At 40.7% G+C, this 22427-nt stretch overlaps 1 protein-coding gene across 2 annotated transcripts in view; it reads right to left on the minus strand.

The window, feature by feature from the left end:
• The window catches only part of DAPP1 (dual adaptor of phosphotyrosine and 3-phosphoinositides 1), a 67285-nt gene extending 47309 nt beyond the window's left edge, over positions 1-19976 (minus strand). Inside the window, exons 1-2 of one of the 2 annotated variants that reach the window (XM_082602841.1) lie at positions 19897-19976; positions 19209-19347 (exon numbers count right to left, since the gene is read on the minus strand). In XM_082602841.1, coding sequence (XP_082458967.1) covers positions 19209-19309 — 101 coding nt within the window. In that variant the 5' untranslated portion in view covers positions 19310-19347; positions 19897-19976. Of the gene's footprint in view, positions 1-19208; positions 19426-19896 lie in introns of those variants that run through there. The other variant, XM_082602840.1, reaches the window with a different exon arrangement.
• Between the last annotated feature and the right edge of the window lie 2451 nt (positions 19977-22427).

Below are 22427 nucleotides of genomic sequence, written 5' to 3' on the forward strand. Positions count from 1 at the left end.
CATAAGAATAGGTTTTGGCCAATTTTCTCTCTTTCTTTTGGTCTCTCTCTCACACTCTCTTTCGAAAGTGTGGTACCACCTTTTGCAGTGTAGAAAACCACTGAGCTGTTATACCAGAGTCCGTTGTCATGAGGGAAATGAAGTTGAGCACAAGGAATTCAGATGTTTTATACTGAGATGCAAACCCCATCCAATATTGTTTCAAACTGACAAATATCTGCACAGCTGGGGAAGTCCTAAGGACATTCAAACTGATGTATGTGTTTTAAAAAACAAAATACAGGGCTTCCCTGGTGGCGCAGTGGTTAAAAATCCGCCTGCCAATGCAAGGGACATGGGTTGGAGCCCTGGTCTGGGAAGATCCCACATGCCACGGAGCAACTAAGCCCGTGAGCCACAACTACTGAGCCTGCGCTCTGGAGACCGCGAGCCACAACTACTGAGCCCATGTGCCACAACTACTGAAGCCCGCACGCCTAGAGCCCATGCTCTGCAGCAAGAGAAGCCCCTGCTCGCCGCAACTAGAGAAAGCCCACATGCAGCAATGAAGACCCAATGTAGCCAAAAAAAAAATTAAAAAATAAAACCCCAAAAAACAGAAATACATCAGAAAAGGTAAAATATATCCACAGTAGAAAAAAAAATCTACGTAGTTCAAAAGAAAACATAATGAACATAAAGCTTTTTTCTCTCCCTTAATCCTCAGTCCCCCATTCCTTTCCCCAGAGGACCCCAACATTAACCATTTTTTGTGCTTCCTCCTGAGAGGTATCCCATGCATTTAGACACATTCAGGCCTGTCCGCTACCACAGTTCTATGGAAATAAGAGCATTCCAGGCACACTGTTGTGCACCTCACTCCTTTTTCCTAATGACAGGTTTTTCCCATTCTTTTTAATGAGCTGATAGAGAGAGTTCAGTGTGGTGATGAGGATTGTGGGCTCTACAGTCAATCTGCCTGAGTCCCAATCTGGGTGGCACCTCTTATTAGCTGTACCACTGTGGGCAAGTTACCTAACCAATCCGAGTCTCCGTTTTCTCACCGCTAAAATAGAATTAATAACAGTTGTACCTTGTGGGCCAGTTGTAAGTCCTGTTCACATTAACACATATGAAATGGTCAAAACAGGCTTGGCAAACAGCAGGGCTCAAAACACATTAGGAGTTGTCATGAAGCCATTGAGATCCACAAAGCCATAACTTGCGATGTATCTTCTGTGCCGTGATTTTCTTGTTGCTCAAATATAATTGTTTATTACTTTCAACTTACTGCAGATAACAGAAAGCTCGGTCCTGGGGACAGTAGCTGCTGCAAGGGACCCACATTCCAGGGCAGTGGAGGGGAAGGGGACACAAGCAATTACACAAATATTGGTAATGTCAGTGAACTAAGTACTGTTAAAGAGACGTGCATGGTGTACAAGGAAGACCCCTGCTCTGGGGGTAAGGGATCCTACTGGGATGTCCCTGTGGCATGATATTTTCACCTGATAATAAAAATTAAACGTAAGACCAAATGTAGAAGGAAGTTTCTACATAGGTCTCCGAGCTATCCCGTTTTCTAAATCTGCATCTTTAGCACATTTCCTCTTTGGGGCAGAGATGCCTCCATCCTGTGTTAGAAATGTGCTTGCTATCTAAAAGCAATGGAAAGGTGAAGCATTTTATAAGAAATCCCATTGACTTATTTACCCATTCATTCGAATAATTCCCAGACATGCTCAAATCTTCACGGAATGAAATTCTTACAAAAGAAAATTGGAACCTAAAACTAGTATGTTGTATGTCAATTATACCTCTTTTTTTTTTTTTAAAGGACAATTGGAGGAGATAAAAGTGAGGCTATCAAAAACGTCAGGTTTGTTTACAGACAAAATTCTAATTCCTCTTGATAAGTGAAATCTCTATGAGGTCACAAGTTCTTAAATACATTTTGCCTGTAATTATTTTTTGAATGAACATTTCAGCAAACCATTCAGTTTGAGCCAATAGATTACTTATTTGAAGCAACAAAAAATTTTAATTTGTTTATTTATTTATTTATTTTGGCCACGCAGTGTGTGGGATCTTAGTTCCCCAACCAGGGATCAAACCCGCGCCCCCTGTATTGGAAGCACAGAATCTTAACTGGACCACCAGGGAAGTCCCTTGAAGCAACAAAACTTGATCAACAAAATTCTAAAATGTAAAGAATTTGGACATTCCTTGGGATTCTTTTCAACAAGATCTGATGTCTGTCTAAAGCATTTACAGAATTCTGATCATTCTAGCTTGGCGGCAGTTTTTACTGAGAACTTTTTATGGTAATCTTTTAAACAGTAGCTATATATCATAAACACATAAGAAATCCTTGACTATAAAGCAAGAAGGATCTCACTGTGCTGTAATTTGGAACATCTCAGGGAGTGTTAATTTCTGGGTGAGAAACATCACTTGGTTCAGTCAACATCACTATCACAGTTTTCATGGAGTCCTGGGCCTGGGCAAACCTAAGACAGAGGCTGCCAGGCAGCCACCTACGCTTCATGATGTCTGCAGGACCATGAGGACCCTCATTCCCCAAACAACTCTTCCACAAATACCTAAACTCCCTGTCTTAATTGAGTTAAGCATCCTTTCCTAGGAACTTCAGATCAGCATATCTTCCAGGGAAGTGACTATAAAGCCAAATAACATTACATACCCTTTGCAGGAATATGTCCATCTTTGGTAAGGATGGTTCAAGACTGTGTACATAAAGAGTGAAAGGTTGAAAATACAGTCTTATTCAGCTGGTAGTTTTCCCACAGTTAACCTTCTCTACCTTCTATCATTTGACTTTATAAATCTTTACCTATTAAGCTCAAATCTGTGCAAAGCATTGTATTAGGCAGGTCAAAGGGAACACAAACCCAGGCCGAGCCTCAAGAAACTATTAATCCAGTCAAGAGGGTAAGACAAGGACTTTGCAAACTATATCCAAGAGAGAGTAAAGTATCCAGTGGGGGTTATAGGAAGAAAGATCAAGGCCATTTTTTGAATGACCCAACATCGAAGTAGGCCTTGAAGAATATGTAAGTTATTTTTTAAAGAGTGCATTATTTTTTCTGATTATAAAGCATATGTAGTAAAAATTAAAATATGTACACATACAGAAGAGAAAATGAAAGTCTTTCACAGAAGAGGAAATATGTATTTCAAATAAACAGTCTCACTATTAATCAGAAAAATGAAATTAAAACAACAATGCAGTACTTTTGTAATCCACCAGATCTGCTAAAATTGAAGGGTTAGCATTAAGTACTGGAGAATTTGGGGACCCTGGATATTGTCATCTACTGTTGGCAGGTGTTTAAGTTGGAGGGGAACTTAGCACATCTAGTGTAACTGGACATGCACACGTGACCAGCGACTCCACTTCTGGTGGCTTATTAGTGAAACACTCACACGTACACAGAAGGAAGTGTGAATTAAGGTGTCTACTGCAGAGCGTTTGTGAGAATAAAAATTAGGAGCCATCCTAAATATCCACCAACAGTGAGATGACAGATAAGTGCAGTGCAGTGAGTGAGCTCATAGGATGAGATTATGTTAAAAGTTAACCGAAAGAGTCTGAAAAGCTAAGAACATTGTTGGCTGCCAAATGCTAAAGGCAGGGGGTTGGGTGCTACCAACACATGGTGAGGGGCTCCAGGAATGATTACCACCCTCTGATGGCCGATGCAGTCCTGAACAACTGAGAATTGTCCCGCTCAGAATGCTAATCACTCCCCCACGGAGAAACACGGAGTGAATATTTGTGTCCGCGCACATCAAAGTTGACAGATCCCAAAACATATGGTTAAGTTAGAGGAACTGGTGGCAGGTATAGTCTGAAACCACTTAATTTTGAAAAATCTCTCTCATTCCTTCCACACAATACAACACATACACATATAATCATGTATAAAAGCACAAAATAGAAGTCTGATAAAATACACACCAAACTCATAGGTTTGGTCCTTAAAAGAAGGAACCAGGATTGAGGGTGTTGTTAAAGGGGACTTTAGCTCAATCAAATTTTGCTAATTTAGCTTGCTCTAATGAAAAATAAAATAAAATACATGCATATATTCATTGGGTAACTAAAATTGGAAAAAAAGAAAATTGTATGTCTACCTTGATCCAACCTCCAGGGCCCTGTTAATGTTGGCTTTATTTAATTATTTTACTTAATTTACTTATTCAACTATGGTTTATTGAACACTGGAAATGACCTAGCATTTGCAGGGAGAGAGAGAGAGACTTTTTCTCTATTTAAAGTCTGGTGGGATATGGAGTGACAATCGTTTAGGGAGCTATTCTGTGCAAAGGGAGTAACAGGAACAAAGGCCAAGAAGCAAGAGAATGCCAGGTATGTACAGGGTCAGAGCCCTGCATCGTGGGGTGAGTAATTCAGGTGAGTGCCAAAGGGCAGCAGTCAGGCATGATGAGACGAAGCTGGGGGGAGACTGATGTTGTCTTATACTGGGCCCTGGATGCTGACAGTTCCTTGGCTGATGTCTACAGGGCTTTGTATGGATTAATACATATATACAATAGCTCATTACACAGAGCCCTAATTGCACGGGCCTAAAGTTCCTGTAATTGGGACTGTGTTTAACATCTCTTTATTTTGTTCTTCTGATTATTAGATGGAAGAGTCAAATTTTAAGGGGCTTGAAACTTACAAAATTTGGAAGTCTCTTTATGAAAATTAATATAAAATTACCAAAAAAAGAAAAGAATAATTATTTAGAATGAGAAATCACAATAGATTACAAATTTTAAAAGCTGACATCAACAAAATGAAAAGGTAACCTACTGAATGGGAATAAATATTTGCAAATCATATATCTGATAATGGGTTACTATTCAAAATAGATAAAGAACTCATACAGCTCAATAGCAAAACAACAAATAATCCAAAGCAATCCTATTTAAAAATGTGCAGAAGATCTGAATGGACATTTTCCAAAGCAGACACACAGATGGCCAACAGATGTATGAAAAGATGCTCAACATCACTAATCATCGGGGAAATGCAAATGAAAACCACAATGAGCTACCACCTCACACCTGTTAGAATGGCCATCATCAAACAGACAAGAACTAACAAGTGTTGGTGAGGATGTGGAGAAAAGGTTGGTGAGCATGTAAATTGGTGCAACCACTATAGAAAACAGTAGGGAGGTTTCTCAAAAAATTAAAAATAGAGCTACTATATTGACCCAGTAATACCACTCCCGGGTATTTATCTGAGGAAAATTAAAACGCTAATTAGAAAAGATATATGCACCCCCATATTCATTGCAGCATTGTTTACAATAGGTAAGACATGGAAACAACTAAATGTCCATTGATGGATGAATGGATAAGGAAAATGTTTATATATATATACATATATATATATATATATATATATATATGTATATATATATATATATATTCAGCCATAAAAAGAGTGAAATCTGGCCATTTTTGACAATGGGTGGACCTTGAGTTCATTATGCTAAACGAAATGTCAGACAGAAAAAGATAGATACAGTATGATCTCACTTATATGAGAAATCCAGAAAACAAAACAACCAACCAAATTAAACAAAACTAAAACAGACTCAGAGATACAGAAAACAAATGTACAGTTGCCGTAAGGGAGGGGGTTGTGTGTGAACTATGTATAGGAGATTAAAGGGTACTAACGGCCAGATATAAAATAAATAAGCCACAGGGATGTAATATACAGCATAAGGAGTATGGTCAATAATATTGTAATCGCTTTGTAGGGCACAGATGGTTACTAGACTTAGCATGGTAATCATTTCATAATGTACACAAATGTCAAGTCACTATGTAGTACACCTGAAACTAACATAATATTGTATGTCAACTATATTTTGATTAAAAAAAGAATAGAAATTCACCAAGCTTTTACTATGAAAAGATAATAAATAAGTAAAAATAAAACAACAACAAAAAACAAACAAAAAAACCAAGTTCATGGATATAGAGAACAGATTGCTAGTTGCCAGAGGTGGGGGAGGAAGGGACAGTGAGACGGGTAAAGGGTACCAAAAGGTACAAATTTCCAGTTATAAAATGACTAAGTCATGGGGATGTAATGTACAGCTTGGTGACTACAGTTAATAATACTGTATTGCTTATTGGAAAGTTGCTAGAAAAGTGGATCTTGAAAGCTCTCATCACAGGAAAAAAAAGTTTTGTTAACCATGTGTGGTGATGGATGTTAACTGGACTGATTTCAGTGATCATTTTGCTATATATACATTATCAAATCATTATATTTATTTTACTCCTGAAACGAATATTATGTTATATGTCAATTATATCACAAATTAAAAAAATAAAAATAAAAAACTGACAAATATCACAAACATTTCAAAACTGAGAAAACAACTTATACTCATTAATTAAGTGTTTACATACCCCTATACCTTTTTTTCTCTATACTTTCAGCCATGTCATCTCTGGTTATTTCTTCATCTAAAAACAATTGTATACTACAATTTTCTATATAGAGGATAGAATAAGAATTCAGTCTTTTACCTATAATATTTTTTTAAAATTATTGACAGCATAGAAAAGTTATTTTCAACTTCACGATGTGATATTGCTAATGAAGTTTTTAGGACCGTTGGAAAATTTGAGAACTTCTATCAAATTTCTTTCATAAATGAGCTGTAAGATTTCAGGGTGTTTAAAATTGTAATGTTCAGGGACTAATCTTAAATATTCTTTGAGTTGACTACATTTATTTTAACTACATCACTAGGGTCTGTGCAAGGCAGAGGACCTGAAGCTGAAGCTTCATTGGCTTCACTCTCTCACTTCTGGTGATTATAAAAGTCATGTCTGCTTTTTATTTTTTTAAAAATCAAATAATTAAAAGTGTTTAACTTAGTAAATAAAAGCCACATATAATCCCTCATCGCAGAGAAAATCACAACCAGCAGCTTGGTTTATATTTCTAATTTTTGTACAGTGTGTGAATAAAGTCTAAACCCTAATGAGACCCTAATGAGGTTTCAACAGATGGTCTCAGAGCTACTTCTTGGAGTTATATAGATGATACTTATACAAATAGTTAGAAGCATTTAGAATGTTCTCTCTTTTGCTTCCATCGTCTTCAACTTCTCCTTTTACAATAGATTTTCAGTGCCTTGATCACCCAGAGAACTTATCCTCTGAATACCTTCTAAATTTTCAAAATCTATCTTCAAGGTAAGATCTGACGTGCAAAACGAAGCCCCACAGGATCTCCCCCTTCTGGCTGCCAGGTACGCTGTAAGGCAACCCAAGATTGCATTCGTTTCTTGACAGTTGCATCATGCTGCTGATTCACGCTAGACCTGCTGTTGATTAAAACCCCCAAGCAAGTCATCTTCCTCTGAGGCTCTGCCACTTCTCCCACAGCTGCATTAGAACGATGATGTTTTTAGAATTAAGTGCAATAAGAAACCTTTTTGCTCCTGGGAACTGCCAAGTGAAAAGGAATGCTAATAAGCAGCTAACTTGGGTCACAAACACCCATGCAGTATCAGTGAAAATTTTGCGAGATGAGAGCTGGCCTTTGTCTCCACTCTTTTCCTTAGTGATGAGTCCTTCTGCTCCAATGACTTCTGACGCGTTCGCTATGTGACACCACACGAGTAGCAACCTCTGTCTTTCTCATCTGCCAAGGTGACTAATAATAACACTTGGTAGGAAAACTCTCTTATTTTCATGTTGGAACACTGACTTTTTTAATAAACTTCTTATATGAGTCTTTAACTTTTACAGAAGAGAACAAGGTAAAAACTTTACTATTTATACAACATATTATGAATATGCTGGACACTGTGCTGCATGTTGGGAATATGACTTCTCTGCTATTTGGGATAGGGTTCATTCTCCTGATACTTAAAAAAAAAAAAAGAGCCTTCTTGTCTCATTTTCTCTGAAGAAGTAAAAAAGAGCAAGAAATTACTCTTTATAACAGCATTTTCGAAGCAATGTTGTATTTTCCTTTTCTCCCAAGGTCCACACATCATCATAAATAAGTCTCAAGGCTAATAGTCAGCAGAGGCTCATCAAGCTTCCAAAGAATATTTGTACTGGGTTTATGAGATTATCAAACCCACAGCTGGCCTTGAAGGAAACAGTGGCCTTATCCCTCCCATGATACAGTAACAAATCAGGAAACACCCACTCACTAAAGAATTTTCATAGCTGCCTCTCAGTAAGATACAGGAAATAAGATCAACCACAGAGAAGGCAGTCGGGCTTGATCCAGAAAGCTGGTCCTCAGTTCTGCCTCTTCTCTCATTCCCGTGCCCTTTGTGTTAGAACCTTCTGGGAAATTGCCCCGGCCTATTGGAGCCTTCACAGTTTCTTATCACAATCGGTTTCATTGTCTTAATTTGCTGATACACGTTTATATCTCATTCTGCTCTGTCCTTTAAAGGAGAGGCTTTCAAACTTTTCGAATTGGCCCATAGTATAAAATATATTTTGCCTCCCTCTCTTTTGGCTCTCTCTCTCTCTCCACACACACACACACACACACACACACACACACACACACACTTACATTATAAATGTACATAAAAAACCAAAAAGTGTTATAGGAAACAACACTATTCTTCTAAACACTATTTACTATATTCTTTTCTATTTCTTTTTAACAAATATTGTGACCCACTAAATTAACTTTAAGAACACTCTTGGGTTGTACCTAGTGTTTGAAAAACAACGCGAAGCCTTTCCACTCAGTACCCTGAGATTTTGTTAGGAATTCACATTTGCAGGCCTCCTAGACCTGCTGAATTATAATCTGTTTTTATCAAGAGCCCCACATGATTGCTATGCAGGTTAGCATTTGAGAAGCATGGAGCTGAAGAACTCTTGGTCCTAAAAACTTTAACTCATTTCAATAACCTTGATGGTTTGAGTGTACAGAGTGTGGTATCTAAAAGCAGGACAAAGAGAGCTAAGAATGTACTAAGGAGTTTACAGTACTTAGGGAAAAAGTACTTAGAGGAAAAGAGAAGGATCTGTGGCAAATTTCATCAAAAAAATCCCCAAATAGCTGCCATCTTAGTGATGGGGACAGTAAATGGTATAGAAGGAGGAGCCCGTGAGGGGATGAAATGATCAGGGAAAACTTCATGGAGGAAGAATACCATGAGTTGGAACTTGAAGAACAGATATAGAATTCATCAAGTGTGAGAGAAAAAAGCATTCCAACTGGAGCAGTAGCATAAGCAAAGGCACTGAGGTTGACATATGCATGGTGTATACAGGAAACACAATGCCTACCTGGAACAGAGGGTCTATGTTGAGGAGTAATGCAAAACAAGAATGGAAGAACAAGTGGGCACAGAAATCAGTCTTGCATGTGAAAACATGTTTACATTACATACATCTTGGGGAGAAAATTTCTTAGTAACCCATGTTTACAGATTATTCACATATTTAATGACATATTTTTCCCCTTCCTGGCAAAGAGAAGTGACATAGAACCTAGATTCTGTCCCTTCAGGCTTATAAAGAGGACATACATTTCAACCCAAAGCAATAATAGAAATTCCTAATTGTGTAAAAAGAGCTAACAGGTGTTGGAGTTGAACAGCCAACAAAAGCTCTCTTCTTTGGAGAATTTTCACTTTTTTTTTCATTTTCAAACTTATTCTCACTTTTTTTTTTTTTTTTTTTTTGCGGTACGCGGGCCTCTCACTGTTGTGGCCTCTCCCACTGCAGAGCACAGGCTCCGGACGTACAGGCTCAGCGGCCATGGCTCACGGGCCCAGCCACTCCACGGCATGTGGGATCCTCCCGGACCGGGGCACGAACTCGCGTCCCCTGCATCGGCAGGCGGACTCCCAACCACTGCGCCACCAGGGAAGCCCCTATTCTCACTTTTGAATGATGCTGACACACTTTCTGAACTCTCTAGACCAAAGATGGCAAATGCATAACCTATGATGCCATGGATAACAGAGCTTTTCTTAAGGCCATGGACAGCATAGCTCATTGATCTGTCTTCTTGCTTGCTAGGTCTGTGCTTGGCCTCAGAATCCAGCTAACACAATGATGATGGAATAAAAAATGAATCTATTGGGCAATCGCAATCTAAGCAATTTTAACTTGGGCTCATGTGTCCTCAGCACTTGAGTCACTCCATGGGATTTGCTTGACTGCTGATTGCCTTTGTGTACATTTGTTCACAGTGTTGGTGCTAGACACTTTGACTTCATGAAAACATGAAGCCCTTGACTCTTTAAGCCATGAGAAATCATGGATTAAGGAAAAGGAAATGTCTTATTTAGCTCAAAAACTATCAGTGCGGCAATTTGTATTATAGTCAGGCCGTGCGTATATTATGTGACAACGTGGTGTTGACCACATAAACATGTTAAGTCCCCTGTTCACAAATGTGGGCTTACCTTTCCATTGATCATAGCAAATGGACCCTGACCAAGGAGAGAACCAAGGAGAGGCTTTGCAACAATTTTGCAAGTTCTATGTATTGTAGTGTGATACATAGGGGAGGCTGAAGAAAGACCATAGTCTTTCCAATCAGGAGGTTTCCGTGATGGAACCAGCTTGTCTGAGGCTTTCCACATTACCATTCTAAATGTCCACATTTACAAATGCTAATAGCAGAGCTAAATGGTGAGGCCAGCTGCCCCAGGCTTTAGGAAGCATACCTGAGTGATGACAGAGGCAGAGTATGTGAGTATTTGGTCAAACAATGAACTAAAGTTGGGGCCCCAAGTGTTTTTTTGCGGGAGTCAAGGCTCAGCTACAGGGAAACAAGACTGAAGGGGTTTTATAATTCTGTGGGAGTTGGAAACAGGATAAACTTGTTCTTGAAGGAGCCTGATGAATGAGGTAAGAAGTTCTGAGAGATAGAAACACAGAAAGAGAGAGACTCAGAGATCCAGAGACACAGATGGGCACAAAGAGTGAGAGATACATAAGTCAAAAGCTGTAGAAAGAGAGATATAAAGACCTAGAGACAAGAGAAAGGCACAGTGGCTCATGTAGATAGCCAGGAGCACCTAGGGACAGTGACCTAGGGAACACAAATAGAGACCCAATCAGAGTGGTCCAGAAGACAGAGGCAGAGAAACCAAAGTGAGAGAAAGATACAGACCCACAGAGCATGACATGGGTCAATGCACCCAGGGCTGTCAGAGACATGAGAGACCCGAGGGCAGAGTCACGGATGGGGAGATGGGGGGTGGGAGGCAAATTGCATCTCATTCCAGCAGAGGTCCTCTCCAGTCCCCAGGTCAGCCTGCACAGTACATGAATGGCTGTAAAACCAAAAGAGCATCATTGCTCCTCCAGAGGTTGGGGCTCAGGGAATGTTTGATTTGGACTGGGAACCAAAGCTCAGAGACTGACTAGAAAAACTATTTCATGGATAAGAGCTTGAGGGGGACTTGAATGCCTGGGCAGAGATCCCAAACCAGAGGCTCTCTCAGGAGGGCTCATCTCGGAGTGGAATCAAGCTTGACTCTGCACTTACTGTGGTTACTCTTGCATCCTATATACATCATAAAATGCTGCTTCAGGGTAATTGTCTTTGGACTGATACATAGTTGCCATTGACAACCTACCATTGTGGGTTGGGACAGGAGACAGAGAAGGTTACTTTCAGGAAGCTATAACTCTAGGAAAAAGTCCCAAACTTTGGGGGATGTAAAAAAAAGATCTTTGTTTCATTAGTTATCCCCTGTCTATTCCATTGTTCAGATGCTGCCTCTAACCAATGTCAATTTGTCCCAGCAGTAAAAACTTTTGTTAAGAGGACTGAGTGAGTCTGAGGGTAATAAATACAAGTACATCACCAGTGTTGGTGTGGTGGGCTGAAGTCAGGGACCTTGAGTTCTGGTCTTGGCCTTGACCCAACTTGAGACAATTCAGATATTTAGACATCTGCTCTTTGTCAAGTGCTGAGCTTGGACGGAATAGCCAAATATGAGTAACCTACTGCCCTGCTCCTAAGGAGATCACTGTCAAAAAGAGTGTACTGTGCTCAGCCTAGATCAGGTGGCCAAACCTCTTAGGGCTTTAGGACTGACATCTAGAAAATGATTCTAAGATTATATAGAGAATTAACCCAAAGTATAGACTCAACTGGTGGGGAGTCAGAATCGTACGAGCAATCACATGAGACCCAGGCAACTTTAGATATTTACAATGAGAAAGCAAACAATGGATGAATTAGAAGAATTTCATGCCATTAAGATTTTCAAAACTTCTTTGATGCCATTTTGAAAAACTATACAAAAGCAGAACTCATTCTTATTTGGATGTGAATCACTTATGTTTTTAGCTCAGTAGAATTACTGGCTTCCACCCCTGTTCCTTCCTTACTATTCCCAGGTCCTCGCTCTAGTTTCTTATATACCAGTCTGTAAACTCTCTCACTCATTAGTTTTATTGTCTCTGAACTCATTACTATTGATCATGCTCAACTACCAGATTAATCTACTTTAAAAAAAACCCACGATGACTATGTAGTTCCACATTCCTATAAACATTCAATGATTACATATTGTCAAATGACGTTTGACCAAAGTCCAAACTCAATCTATTTAAGGCCTTCTGGAATTTGGATCAATCTAAATATTCAAATTTTAATACAGGGAAACAGGATAGTCTGGGAAAGACCAGACCCAGAACCTGCTTTGAGAAAGAACAAGAAGCAGATGATGAAAATGTATGCTACCAGAAAGTAAGAGCAAAATTATAGGCATGGTACGAGCGCAATTCAATCTACGTGCGTGTGTGTGTGTGTGTGTGTGTGTGTGTATGTGTTTACAGAAAAATATTTTTTAAAGACTGGAGAGAAGTTGAGCAATATGTCATTTTGGGTGGTGGTACAGGGCTGACATTTTTGGTGCTTTTCTTTATTCACCAAATTTTCAATAATTAATACGTTTTATTATTATTTTAAAGTGCTTATTATAAATAATTCCAAATATACAAGAAAGTAGAAAACTGAGTATAAATAATACCCACATTTAAATAATACCCATATTTTAGGTGGAATAATTTTTAACTTTTTGCCAGATTTCCTTCATATATTTTTGGATGAATGTTTTAAAAGTAAGTTACAAATATCATAGCACTTTAATCTTAAGTAATTCAGCATGTGTCTCTAAAAAGCAACATTCTCTTACATAGCTATACTTTTATCAAAACAAATTAAATTGTTGCCCTTAGGCTTTTTAAAATTTTAATATTTTTGAGCAAAGAAAGTCTAACAACAGATAACGGGAGCAGGCACTAGTAGTCGGGGAAGCAGGACCACAGGGAATCTGTAGGTGACCGAGTGACAGCCAAGACTTGGCTACGTGAGCTGTGGTTGGGTTCAGACAGGTCCACCTCAGGGAGGAGGAGCCAGAGCATGGGGGCTCAGACTAGGAATTTATCCTAGTTGACACGATCATTGAGAGGAGTTGGTAGGAGCAAGAAATTAACCCAGGCTTAAAAAAAAAAAAAAAAAAACCAACAGGCTAAGTGTATGGTTATGACACTAGAAACTAGAAGAGGAAAGCCAGGTGGAAGCTTTCTCATAGAATGTAACTGAAGGTGGGCACTCGGAGAGGTAAAGACCAGAACAAGACTGAACGATGAGTAACTGCTGGGTCCCAGGGACTGGGAGGGTCTGAGTCCATGTGGACACTTTTTATTTTCTGAATATTCATGTGTTTTGCCACTTTTACTGCTTTATTCATGCCATTTTCTCTTTAGAAAATGTCGTCTTCTCTGCCTTCAACTGACAAAAATCCTACGGGTTCCAAGGCCATCTTCTCCACATCCAATGATCTTCTTTCTTGCCATCTGCTGTGTTCTTTATGTAGACACAGAAATGACCCTCAGTCCCTCTATCCTGCATTCTAACTCCACCCACTTGTGCATTCTCTGTCCTCTGCACTATAAACTCCTTGAGGGGACAGCCACTTCTTCTTACTGTCAGTAACCTCCACACTGCCTTGCATAATGTCATCATTCAACAGATGGGTCTATGAATAAATGGAAAAGAGAATGAATGAAACAAAGTGACCCAACTCGATGTGGAGAACGTGTGTGGCCAGATTTCCACATGTAAGTAGAAGGAAGTCACCGTTACCCATAGAGGAACAGAAACACAACAACTAAAGAGGAAATTTGCTTGAGTCCAAGCAAGATCAAACTGTACAGTAGCTACATACTCTCGCTCAGCCACAAGAGAATCACCTTCCATTTTTAGAGTCCAAGATTACAGAATTGTGCCCAGAAGAGGAACAAGCTTTTTTGCTCTACTTGGTATCAGCTCTGTAAACAGCTTCCTTTAAAGCTTTGAATTTACTATGCTTTTCTTAGCCTAATCGATTTGCCTAGCCCCAAAGAAAGGAATCTACACACAATTCAAACAAGTTCTGAGGAATTAGGATATTGCTCTGGATTTGTATGCATGTCTGTTATGTGAAGAATGTGAAAGAATAATGTCTTTTAGTACAAAAATGTGTTGGTGGTAGTAATCACAGAACGTTTTCTTCTCTCAGTTCTCACTAGCACTAACAATGCTGATATAATAAGCAGGAAGTTGTGTTAGTGGAGAAGCATGTGGGCTCTGGAGCCAAACTCCTGGATTTGAAGGTTTACGAGCGTGTCATCTTGAGCATGTGATAAAAGCTCTGTCCTTCATTTTTCTCATTTGTGAGCAGAAATGTCACTGGTGGTAGTATCTACCTGGCAGTGATGTGTGAATTTAATAAGTCATACAAGCAAAAGGCTTAAAATAGTGCCTGGCACATGGTGAGCATCCAACCCTTACTAAATTGCCGTTCTTAGAAGGTGTACCTTCTTCCATCGGTGGAGAGAGAGTCAGCTCTGGAGTACGTGCCTAGGCACTCTCAGGGCACCACCTATGAGGTCTGTGACCTGGACAGTTCGCTTGACTGATCTGAAGTCACCTTCTGCATCTACAAGATGAGTATAATCATACTGTATGGATGTTGTTATTGTGAAGGCCAGACTCTGTGAACGACCTGGTGCCGGCCAGTGACCCTCACAACAGGAGGGCAACCTGGTTTGGTGGAATAAGCACGGCCTTGGGACCCAGATTCTCTGGGACTCCAGGCAGCTTGATTTCTCTGCTAATGAGTCTCCTCATGTGTAAAGCTGGAACGTAGATACCTTTTGAAGGCCAGAGCTCCTGTATGCAAAATGTCTGCCTCTTCATAAGAACTCGCTTTGGTTATTGTTACTTATTCTCTGGGTCGTCAGCAAACCACCATGTGAGGGCCAGTTCCTACCAGGGTACACGTTTTGGTGTAGACGGTGAGCTAAGCATGGTTTTACGTTTTTAAGTGGTTAGGGGGAAAAAAGAAGAAGAATATTTTATGACTCATGACAATTGTATGAAATTCAAATTTCAGCGTCCTTAAATAATATTTTGTTTGAACACCGTCACAGTCATCTGTTTCTGTGTTATCTATGGCTGTTTTTGCATGACAATGACAGATGTGAATAGCTGAAGCAGAAATCATAAAGCCTGCAAAGCCTAAAATATTTATTACCTGGCCTCTGACAAAAAAAAAAAAGTTTGCTGATCCCTGATCTGCTCTAACCTTCTCTTATATGGGAAGCAGCAGAGAAATTAGAGAGTTTTTAATTAATTTACTTAAATATCCAGAGCTTAGAATCTACTTTCTTGACTCTGACAGCACAGCCAAACACAGACACTTCCTTATAAAATTTGAGACAGGAAAATATATTAAAAAGGGAACATTTATTATATTTCTTGCTTGAAGGAATATGTCTGACTAGATAATTTGAATATTTAAAAATATGCTAAAATATTTTTATTTCACAGTATCCCTTTTGTGTCTGTAGTTATATAGTTTGTAGTTACATACAAAACTACATTGTTTTGTAGGAACCTTTGTTATAGTCAAAGAATTGCTGGAATCATAAACTGTTGACTGATTAGCAATTCTATCCTAGTTTGTTCCTTAGGCGGTGCCTCAAATATTCACTATTTGTTTCACAGCCCCGTTGCTTCATTTTGGAAGCCACACACAGCCTGCCCTCTGTTCCCAGTCCACCTCCTGCTTCTCACTGACCATTGTCCACAGCCTTTGCCCCTCCCTCCCCCATCCCATTCGGCCAACGTGTAAGTGAAGCTGAGCAACCATTACAAATTGTGTTATTTCCCCTTTGCTTCTGGATGCATTAATATGTTTAGGATGAAGGAAAATAAGTATTTTTAGACTGATACTCTGCAAATGAGATACAGAAATGCATCTGAGTTGCTTGATTTAGGTACTTTAGAAAGAATGTCTTCTGAGCAAGTCGTGTGTGTCCTAGAAAGGCAGGAGATGGATGTGCTACAATGCAGGGTTTAATTTGCAGAGCTTACAGATGCCAGAACCTGAAGAAAAATGGGACCAAAGAACAAAGATGTATGCCATCTCTTTAATTTAACCACCACCTTGTCTGTTTGTATCTATCAAAAATACAAATGTAAGAACCTACCTAACTACTCAGATAACCTATTAAAAATGATTTCAAAATGAAGGCATTAAAACTAGCCACTTTTTATCTATCAACTGCTTTAAATCATTTTGTTTTTAAGGAGCATTTTAAAAACTGAATTAATTAGAAGTTTGGGGGTAGATTATACCTAACCAGTAGCCTAGAGGCTCAAAGAAGAAGTTTCATTTTATTCAGAATTCTGCCAGAGGCAACAGGTCATTTTCAAGTTTTCTCAGATCTTATGACCTATGAGAGGTATATCAGGATTGTCCTAGAGGCACAAGTACTAACTCAAGTCCATTATTAAATTCTCAGGAATTTTGTAATCTTGTTGTTAAACCCTTGGCAGCTTGAAAATGCCTGTGATTGGAGTATTTATACCGGGGAAACAGGCAGACTCTTGAATCAGGGCTATCCCTCACCCAGGTGGTTTATTAACACACCACTGAGTATATTAAAAAAAAATGCTTCTGAGGTTTCTTACTGGGGGGATGAAAATGTTCCAAAACTGATTTATGGTGATGGTTGTACCGCTCTTTAAAGGCACTACAGGTTACTGAATTGTACACTGGAAATGAGTGAGCTCTATGATCTATAAAATATACTTCAATAAAATTGTTAAACAAAATGCTCCCAAACCCACAGACGAAATGTCAATGTTTATTAATGGCTTTAAGATTCAGGTACGTATCCAACAAATAAGGGCACATTTACTCAGTGCTTCTGATGGATTTCTATTCTATGCAGTGATTCTCAACCTTGGTCTTGCTCTGAAATCACTTGGAAAGTTTAAAAAGAAAACGCTCACCCCCAAGATACTGATGTCATTTGTCTGGTGTGTAGCCTGGGCAGGAATTTTTAAAAACTCCTTGGGTAATTCTAGTGCACAAGTCAAGGTTAAGAACCGCAATCGTAGAGCAATTTCCCTAGACCACTGTAACTTGCCTGTTGTTACAGAAACCGTCTTCCAATGTTTACGACATTTCCAGACTTTCTGAAATAGTGAAGTATGGACATAAAAGCACCTTTTTGGGGTGTTCCTGGGTTGTACTGAATGTCCATCTCTGCACATGGTGGGAAGACACAGTTCTGTTTCCTAGTGGGTTTTACCTAAGGTTGCTTCCTGCTACGGACAGTAAGGTGGGGAGAAGAGACAGTGTTTAGCTCATCTTTGTCATCCAAGTGAGTGTCAAGGGTACTCAAGCGCAGAGCCTAGGCTCAAAGATTGTTGAATTAAAGGACCAGAGCTGAATATTTCCTTTGTCTCTCTTCTCCTCTGTGGCTTCCTACCGATCATGGGCTGGGAATCCATATAACCAAACATATAAAGACTGATAGTTTAATAACTTCATACGGATCTAAGTGAGAGCCCAGGGTCCAGCTTTAGTGCCTGGACTTTGTGACACCCATTTTGGATGCTCAGGGAACATTTTACCTCTGCAGTTTGGGGATTTGGTCTAGAAGGCTAGAGGTGTCCTGGAGCTCTGACTCCCCATAAGGGGAGTTTACTGAAAAGTCTAGCTGTTACGTTTGATTTACCTTATGAAGGTAAAGTTCAATTCTGAGACCTCAAGTTTAAAATCTAAAGACAGGACTTATTGAGAACGCTTACAACACCCCAAAATACAACCTCTGTAGTCTTGATGCAGAGAGATTTCATCCCTACTTTAGTTTTTCTCTGATTAAGGACATAGACTTGGCAGATTGGAATCCTGACTTGTAACTGATGTGTGACCACAGGCAAGTTATTCAATCCCTTTGGTGCTTGTTTTCTTCCTTTGTAAGATGGAGATGATTGCAGCTCCTCTGCCCTTGAGTGTTTGTGAAGATTAGAGCTCTTTAGTGAGACAACAGGTGCAGGTCTTGCCTCTTGGGAATCACAGGTGTCAAAATCAGCCTCACCAGGCTATTCCTGGTGCTTCAGGGGAAAGGAGCAGTTTCTGTAGGAAATCCCCTACCCCTCCCTTGTGTAACATTTGCTTCTTATTAAGTATCCTGATGATTTGTTTCACCTGGTCCCTTCTTAAAGACAGGACTACAGTGCCTCTTCCTACCTAAATGTGTAACCTGTCTGGGGCAGAGTGTTTATCTTCTTCCTGACTTGTTAGTACTTAAAAGGCTCAAAGTTGTCCTTACAGACATGCACGCATACAAGAGCTCACAAATGCAGTGTCAGGAGAAAGAAACACATATGGGACACTGCTGCAGACACTTCCTCGTTCTTTCTCTTTTGAAAAAGTCCCTCTCCCTTACTGTAGGGTCTAGGCTTTCTGTTTATCTCACCAGCAGCACAGCCCTCTTACTGTCAGTAGCTTGGAGCTCAGAACTTTTTATAGCACATTTATTCATAGACCAGATCAATAACAAGGAAACCCAGCAACAACCGCGACGACAGCCCAAGTCTGTCCCTCATCTCAAAGAATGTCCAGCATTTGATTTTTTTGTCCCATTTTCTCCACCTACTTGTTTTCACATCTGGAAAGGTAATCCATACTGTCACCATGGAATTGGGCCCCAACAGACACAGATGAGTAAAGTGGAAAGGGGAGAAGATTGGGGTGTCAGAGAGAAAGAGTGCTAAAGATCATCATTCATCAAGATGAGCGTTTGCGTAGGGCTGAGGGGTTAAGGTTCACCCAATAAGCGCTTGGAAAAGGGAACTGCCCTCTTACCCCAAGTCCTGGAGCAGCTCAGCGTCTCCGTCCGACCTGCTCCACAGATCTGAAGGATCCTGGGTGCTCATGTTCCCTTCTAGAGATTCTTCTCTGCCCATTCGCACCCCTCGCGTCCGCTAAGCCCCTGCGAGGCGCTCTGGGTAGGAGGCAGAGAGAGACACGTTCTATTGCCCCTCACGCCCTCCCCTCCCCGCTGAGAGAGAAACCAGCTGTAGCTGAGTCTCCAACCAGCAAGGAAGTGAAACCTGCTTACTCCTCCCACCGACACTCCCCACCCTGGTGCCTAGGTGCTGGCAGGAGCGCTGCGTCCGTCAGGAAACATGCAAAGCTAGGTAGCACCTCTGAGGACACCCACACTGCGTCATGCCGCACGCAGTTTCTGGCAAAGGAAATAAAGATGAAACTGCTCCAGCTGAGAGTGACTCTTAATTCCAGCTCTCTTCGTGAGGCCAAACCATAGTTTTTCCTTAGTGCTATTTGCCTCTGGTTTGTCCAGGATGCCCTCCATCACCTACACCTTCCGTCTCACACACAAACATAAGGAACATCGAGGAAGCTTCTGGATCAGGGACATCTTTCAAAGGGGTAAAGAAATCAGACTCAAACCACTAGCTTCCATCAGGAAGTCTGGTTTTCAGCACTTTCTCAATATTTCTGCTTCAATCACCTAAGCTTTCCAGCATACCCTTGACGTTCAGGTTGAGCATGATTCAGAGACAATTATCGTTCCTCCGTGGAAGATGGATTGGGTGAGAAGAAGGTAGGAAAAGCTGCAGGGGGGCCAGCCGGGTGCCCAGCTAACAGGGGAGGTTAGAACTCCTGGAGTCTTCGAGTTCCACTTCCTCCCCTGGGCTTACTCACAGCTGGTATTGCTCTGGGTCCAGACTCATGTGTAGAGAATGCCAGCTGCCTAAATAAGTCCAGAAGGGAAGCTGTCATCACTCTGAATGCTGGGGAATTGGACCAAGTACCATAATGAATGAACAAAGAACATATGTTGCTTCCTGTGTTCTCTGTGTGTGTAACCTGCAGGAGAGAGCGTGCTTCTCTCTCTCGCCTGTTCTCTCCCTGTCTCTCCCTCTTGTCACACCTGACTCACTCAGGGTTCACCTGGGAACTCTATAACTCACTTCTCCCAGTGCATCCGAGGACCAGCAGGGTCCCCAGGAGCTTGTTAGAATGCAGAATTTGGGTTCATCCCAGCACCTCTGAAACAGTATTTGCAGTTAAACAAGATCCCCAAGTTGACTCCTGTGCGAGTTACAGTTTGAGGAGACTGCTTTATAGGAAACCAAGATAGCAGAGCTGTTCCAGGAGGAGAGGCTGGTGGTCGGCACCTGGCATTATTCCAGCTTTTCTTACAGTCCTTCCCTATGGTCTGTGTTTGTCAGTGATGTGTGAGACCCTGGCTTACTCTGGCTGCAAATAGCATTATTTTGTTCTTTTTTATGGCTAATACTCCACTGTATATATGTACCTCATCTTCCTTATCCATTCCTCCGGGTTGAAGACCCTTTTAAATCTTTTCCTAATTTATTTGTCTCTACAGAAAGCTCAAATATCAGAGTGTTGCTTTCCACCTGGTTACCTGGCAGTGGCAACTCTACTCATGCTCTTCCCAGCACAGAGGGAATGGTCCTTTAGCTCCTTTGGTTGGTTAGCTGTTAACTGTTACATAAGCATGATCTCTTCTCCATCACTGATGTTGGTGGGAAAGAAAGGATACATTCTGTAAAGGGAAACAAACCATGGCTTGGGATTACCATGGACTGAGGTTACCATAGCTTGGGGTTGAGGGACCCTTACTCTGTTTCCCACTGGCTGTTCTCCCCACCCATGAAAAAGAAGCAATTATCATTTCATATTAAATTGGAACAGAGGAATAGCTGAGGAAGAAAGAACTAGCCACTGTTTTTCAGCTGCGGGCCAGCTTTCCAAGGGGAAGACTTCCAGCTCTCCTCCTAATTCTGTGGCAAGCTCACAGCCGCCATATTGCTTTTAAAAGTATGTCAGTTGAAGTTTTATTTCAAGCTGCCACTTCTGTGTTCTCTGCCACAATTATGTGATCACTTACTACAGTATCAAAGGCCAAGGCAATTGGTTGTCTTGAATTAACTGGGACCCTATTTCATTTTCTTCTCTCATCTAGATAACCAGTCCTAGCTTCTTTATTGGATAAAGCTGTCTGTATGCAGCTGTAACTCACCAACTTCAAGGTATAAACTTCACTCTAATCCCTTCCTCTCTCAGGAGAGCAGAAAACCAGAACCAAATGAAAGGATTTTCTCTGAAGGGGAAAGGAAGGATATAAACACGTTGGATTTTACTTTCCTAAGCATTCCTACCGAAAATATGGTTTCCTTGGTGATTTAAAATTCTGAGAAAATAATATCAGCAGACCCAAGGTATGCGCTCCCAGACGCTCAGGAAATAGTTCATAAAGATAAATTTTAGTCATTGAGAAATACAAAGCAGCCAAGTGGTGATGTCAGCTAGGCCTGTGGTAGAGGTGACACTGCATGACTTTTGAGGGGAGGTCGTTGTAAGAAGCCTTGAGCTTCAGCCTGGTCTCTTTGAACACCCATTCTCCAGGCCTTCCTTCCAGAGTGTTCCCTTGTGGAACCCAGCTGTCATGCTGGGAGAAGCCCAAGTCACATGGAGCGCTTCCTGTGTGTGCTCTGTTGACAGTCCCAGGAGACCCAGCTCGAGTCATCTCAGTCCAGGTTCCAGACACACGATTGAAGAAGGCTCCAGATGTTCCAGCCTCCAGCCAGCTGAGTCACTCCCAGTGACTGAGTCCCACTAAGTCCCAGGCATTGAAGAGCAGAGACAAGCCATCCCATCTATGCCCTGTTGGAATTTGGGACCTAAGGAATACACGCACATAATAAAATTGTTGCTGTTTTATGCCACAGAGTTTGGGGTGATTTGTTACCCAGTGACAGATAACTAAAACACTTGTTTACTGTCTGGGTCACTGCCTAGAATGTGAGCTTCCGGAGGCAGTGACTTTAAGTGTCTTCACAGCTATGTATCTGTGATGGTTAATTTTATGTGTCAACTTGGCTGGGCCACAAGGCGCTCAGATGTTTGGTCAAACATTATTCTGGGTGTTTCAGGGAGGGAGATTTCTAGTGAGATTAACATTTAAATTGGTGGATTTTGAGTACAGCAAATTGTTCTTCAGAATTGAGTGGGTCTCATCTAATCAGTTGA

The sequence above is a fragment of the Mesoplodon mirus genome, assembly GCF_964341445.2.
Source record: "Mesoplodon mirus genome assembly, chromosome: 2".
NCBI lineage: Eukaryota > Metazoa > Chordata > Mammalia > Artiodactyla > Ziphiidae > Mesoplodon > Mesoplodon mirus.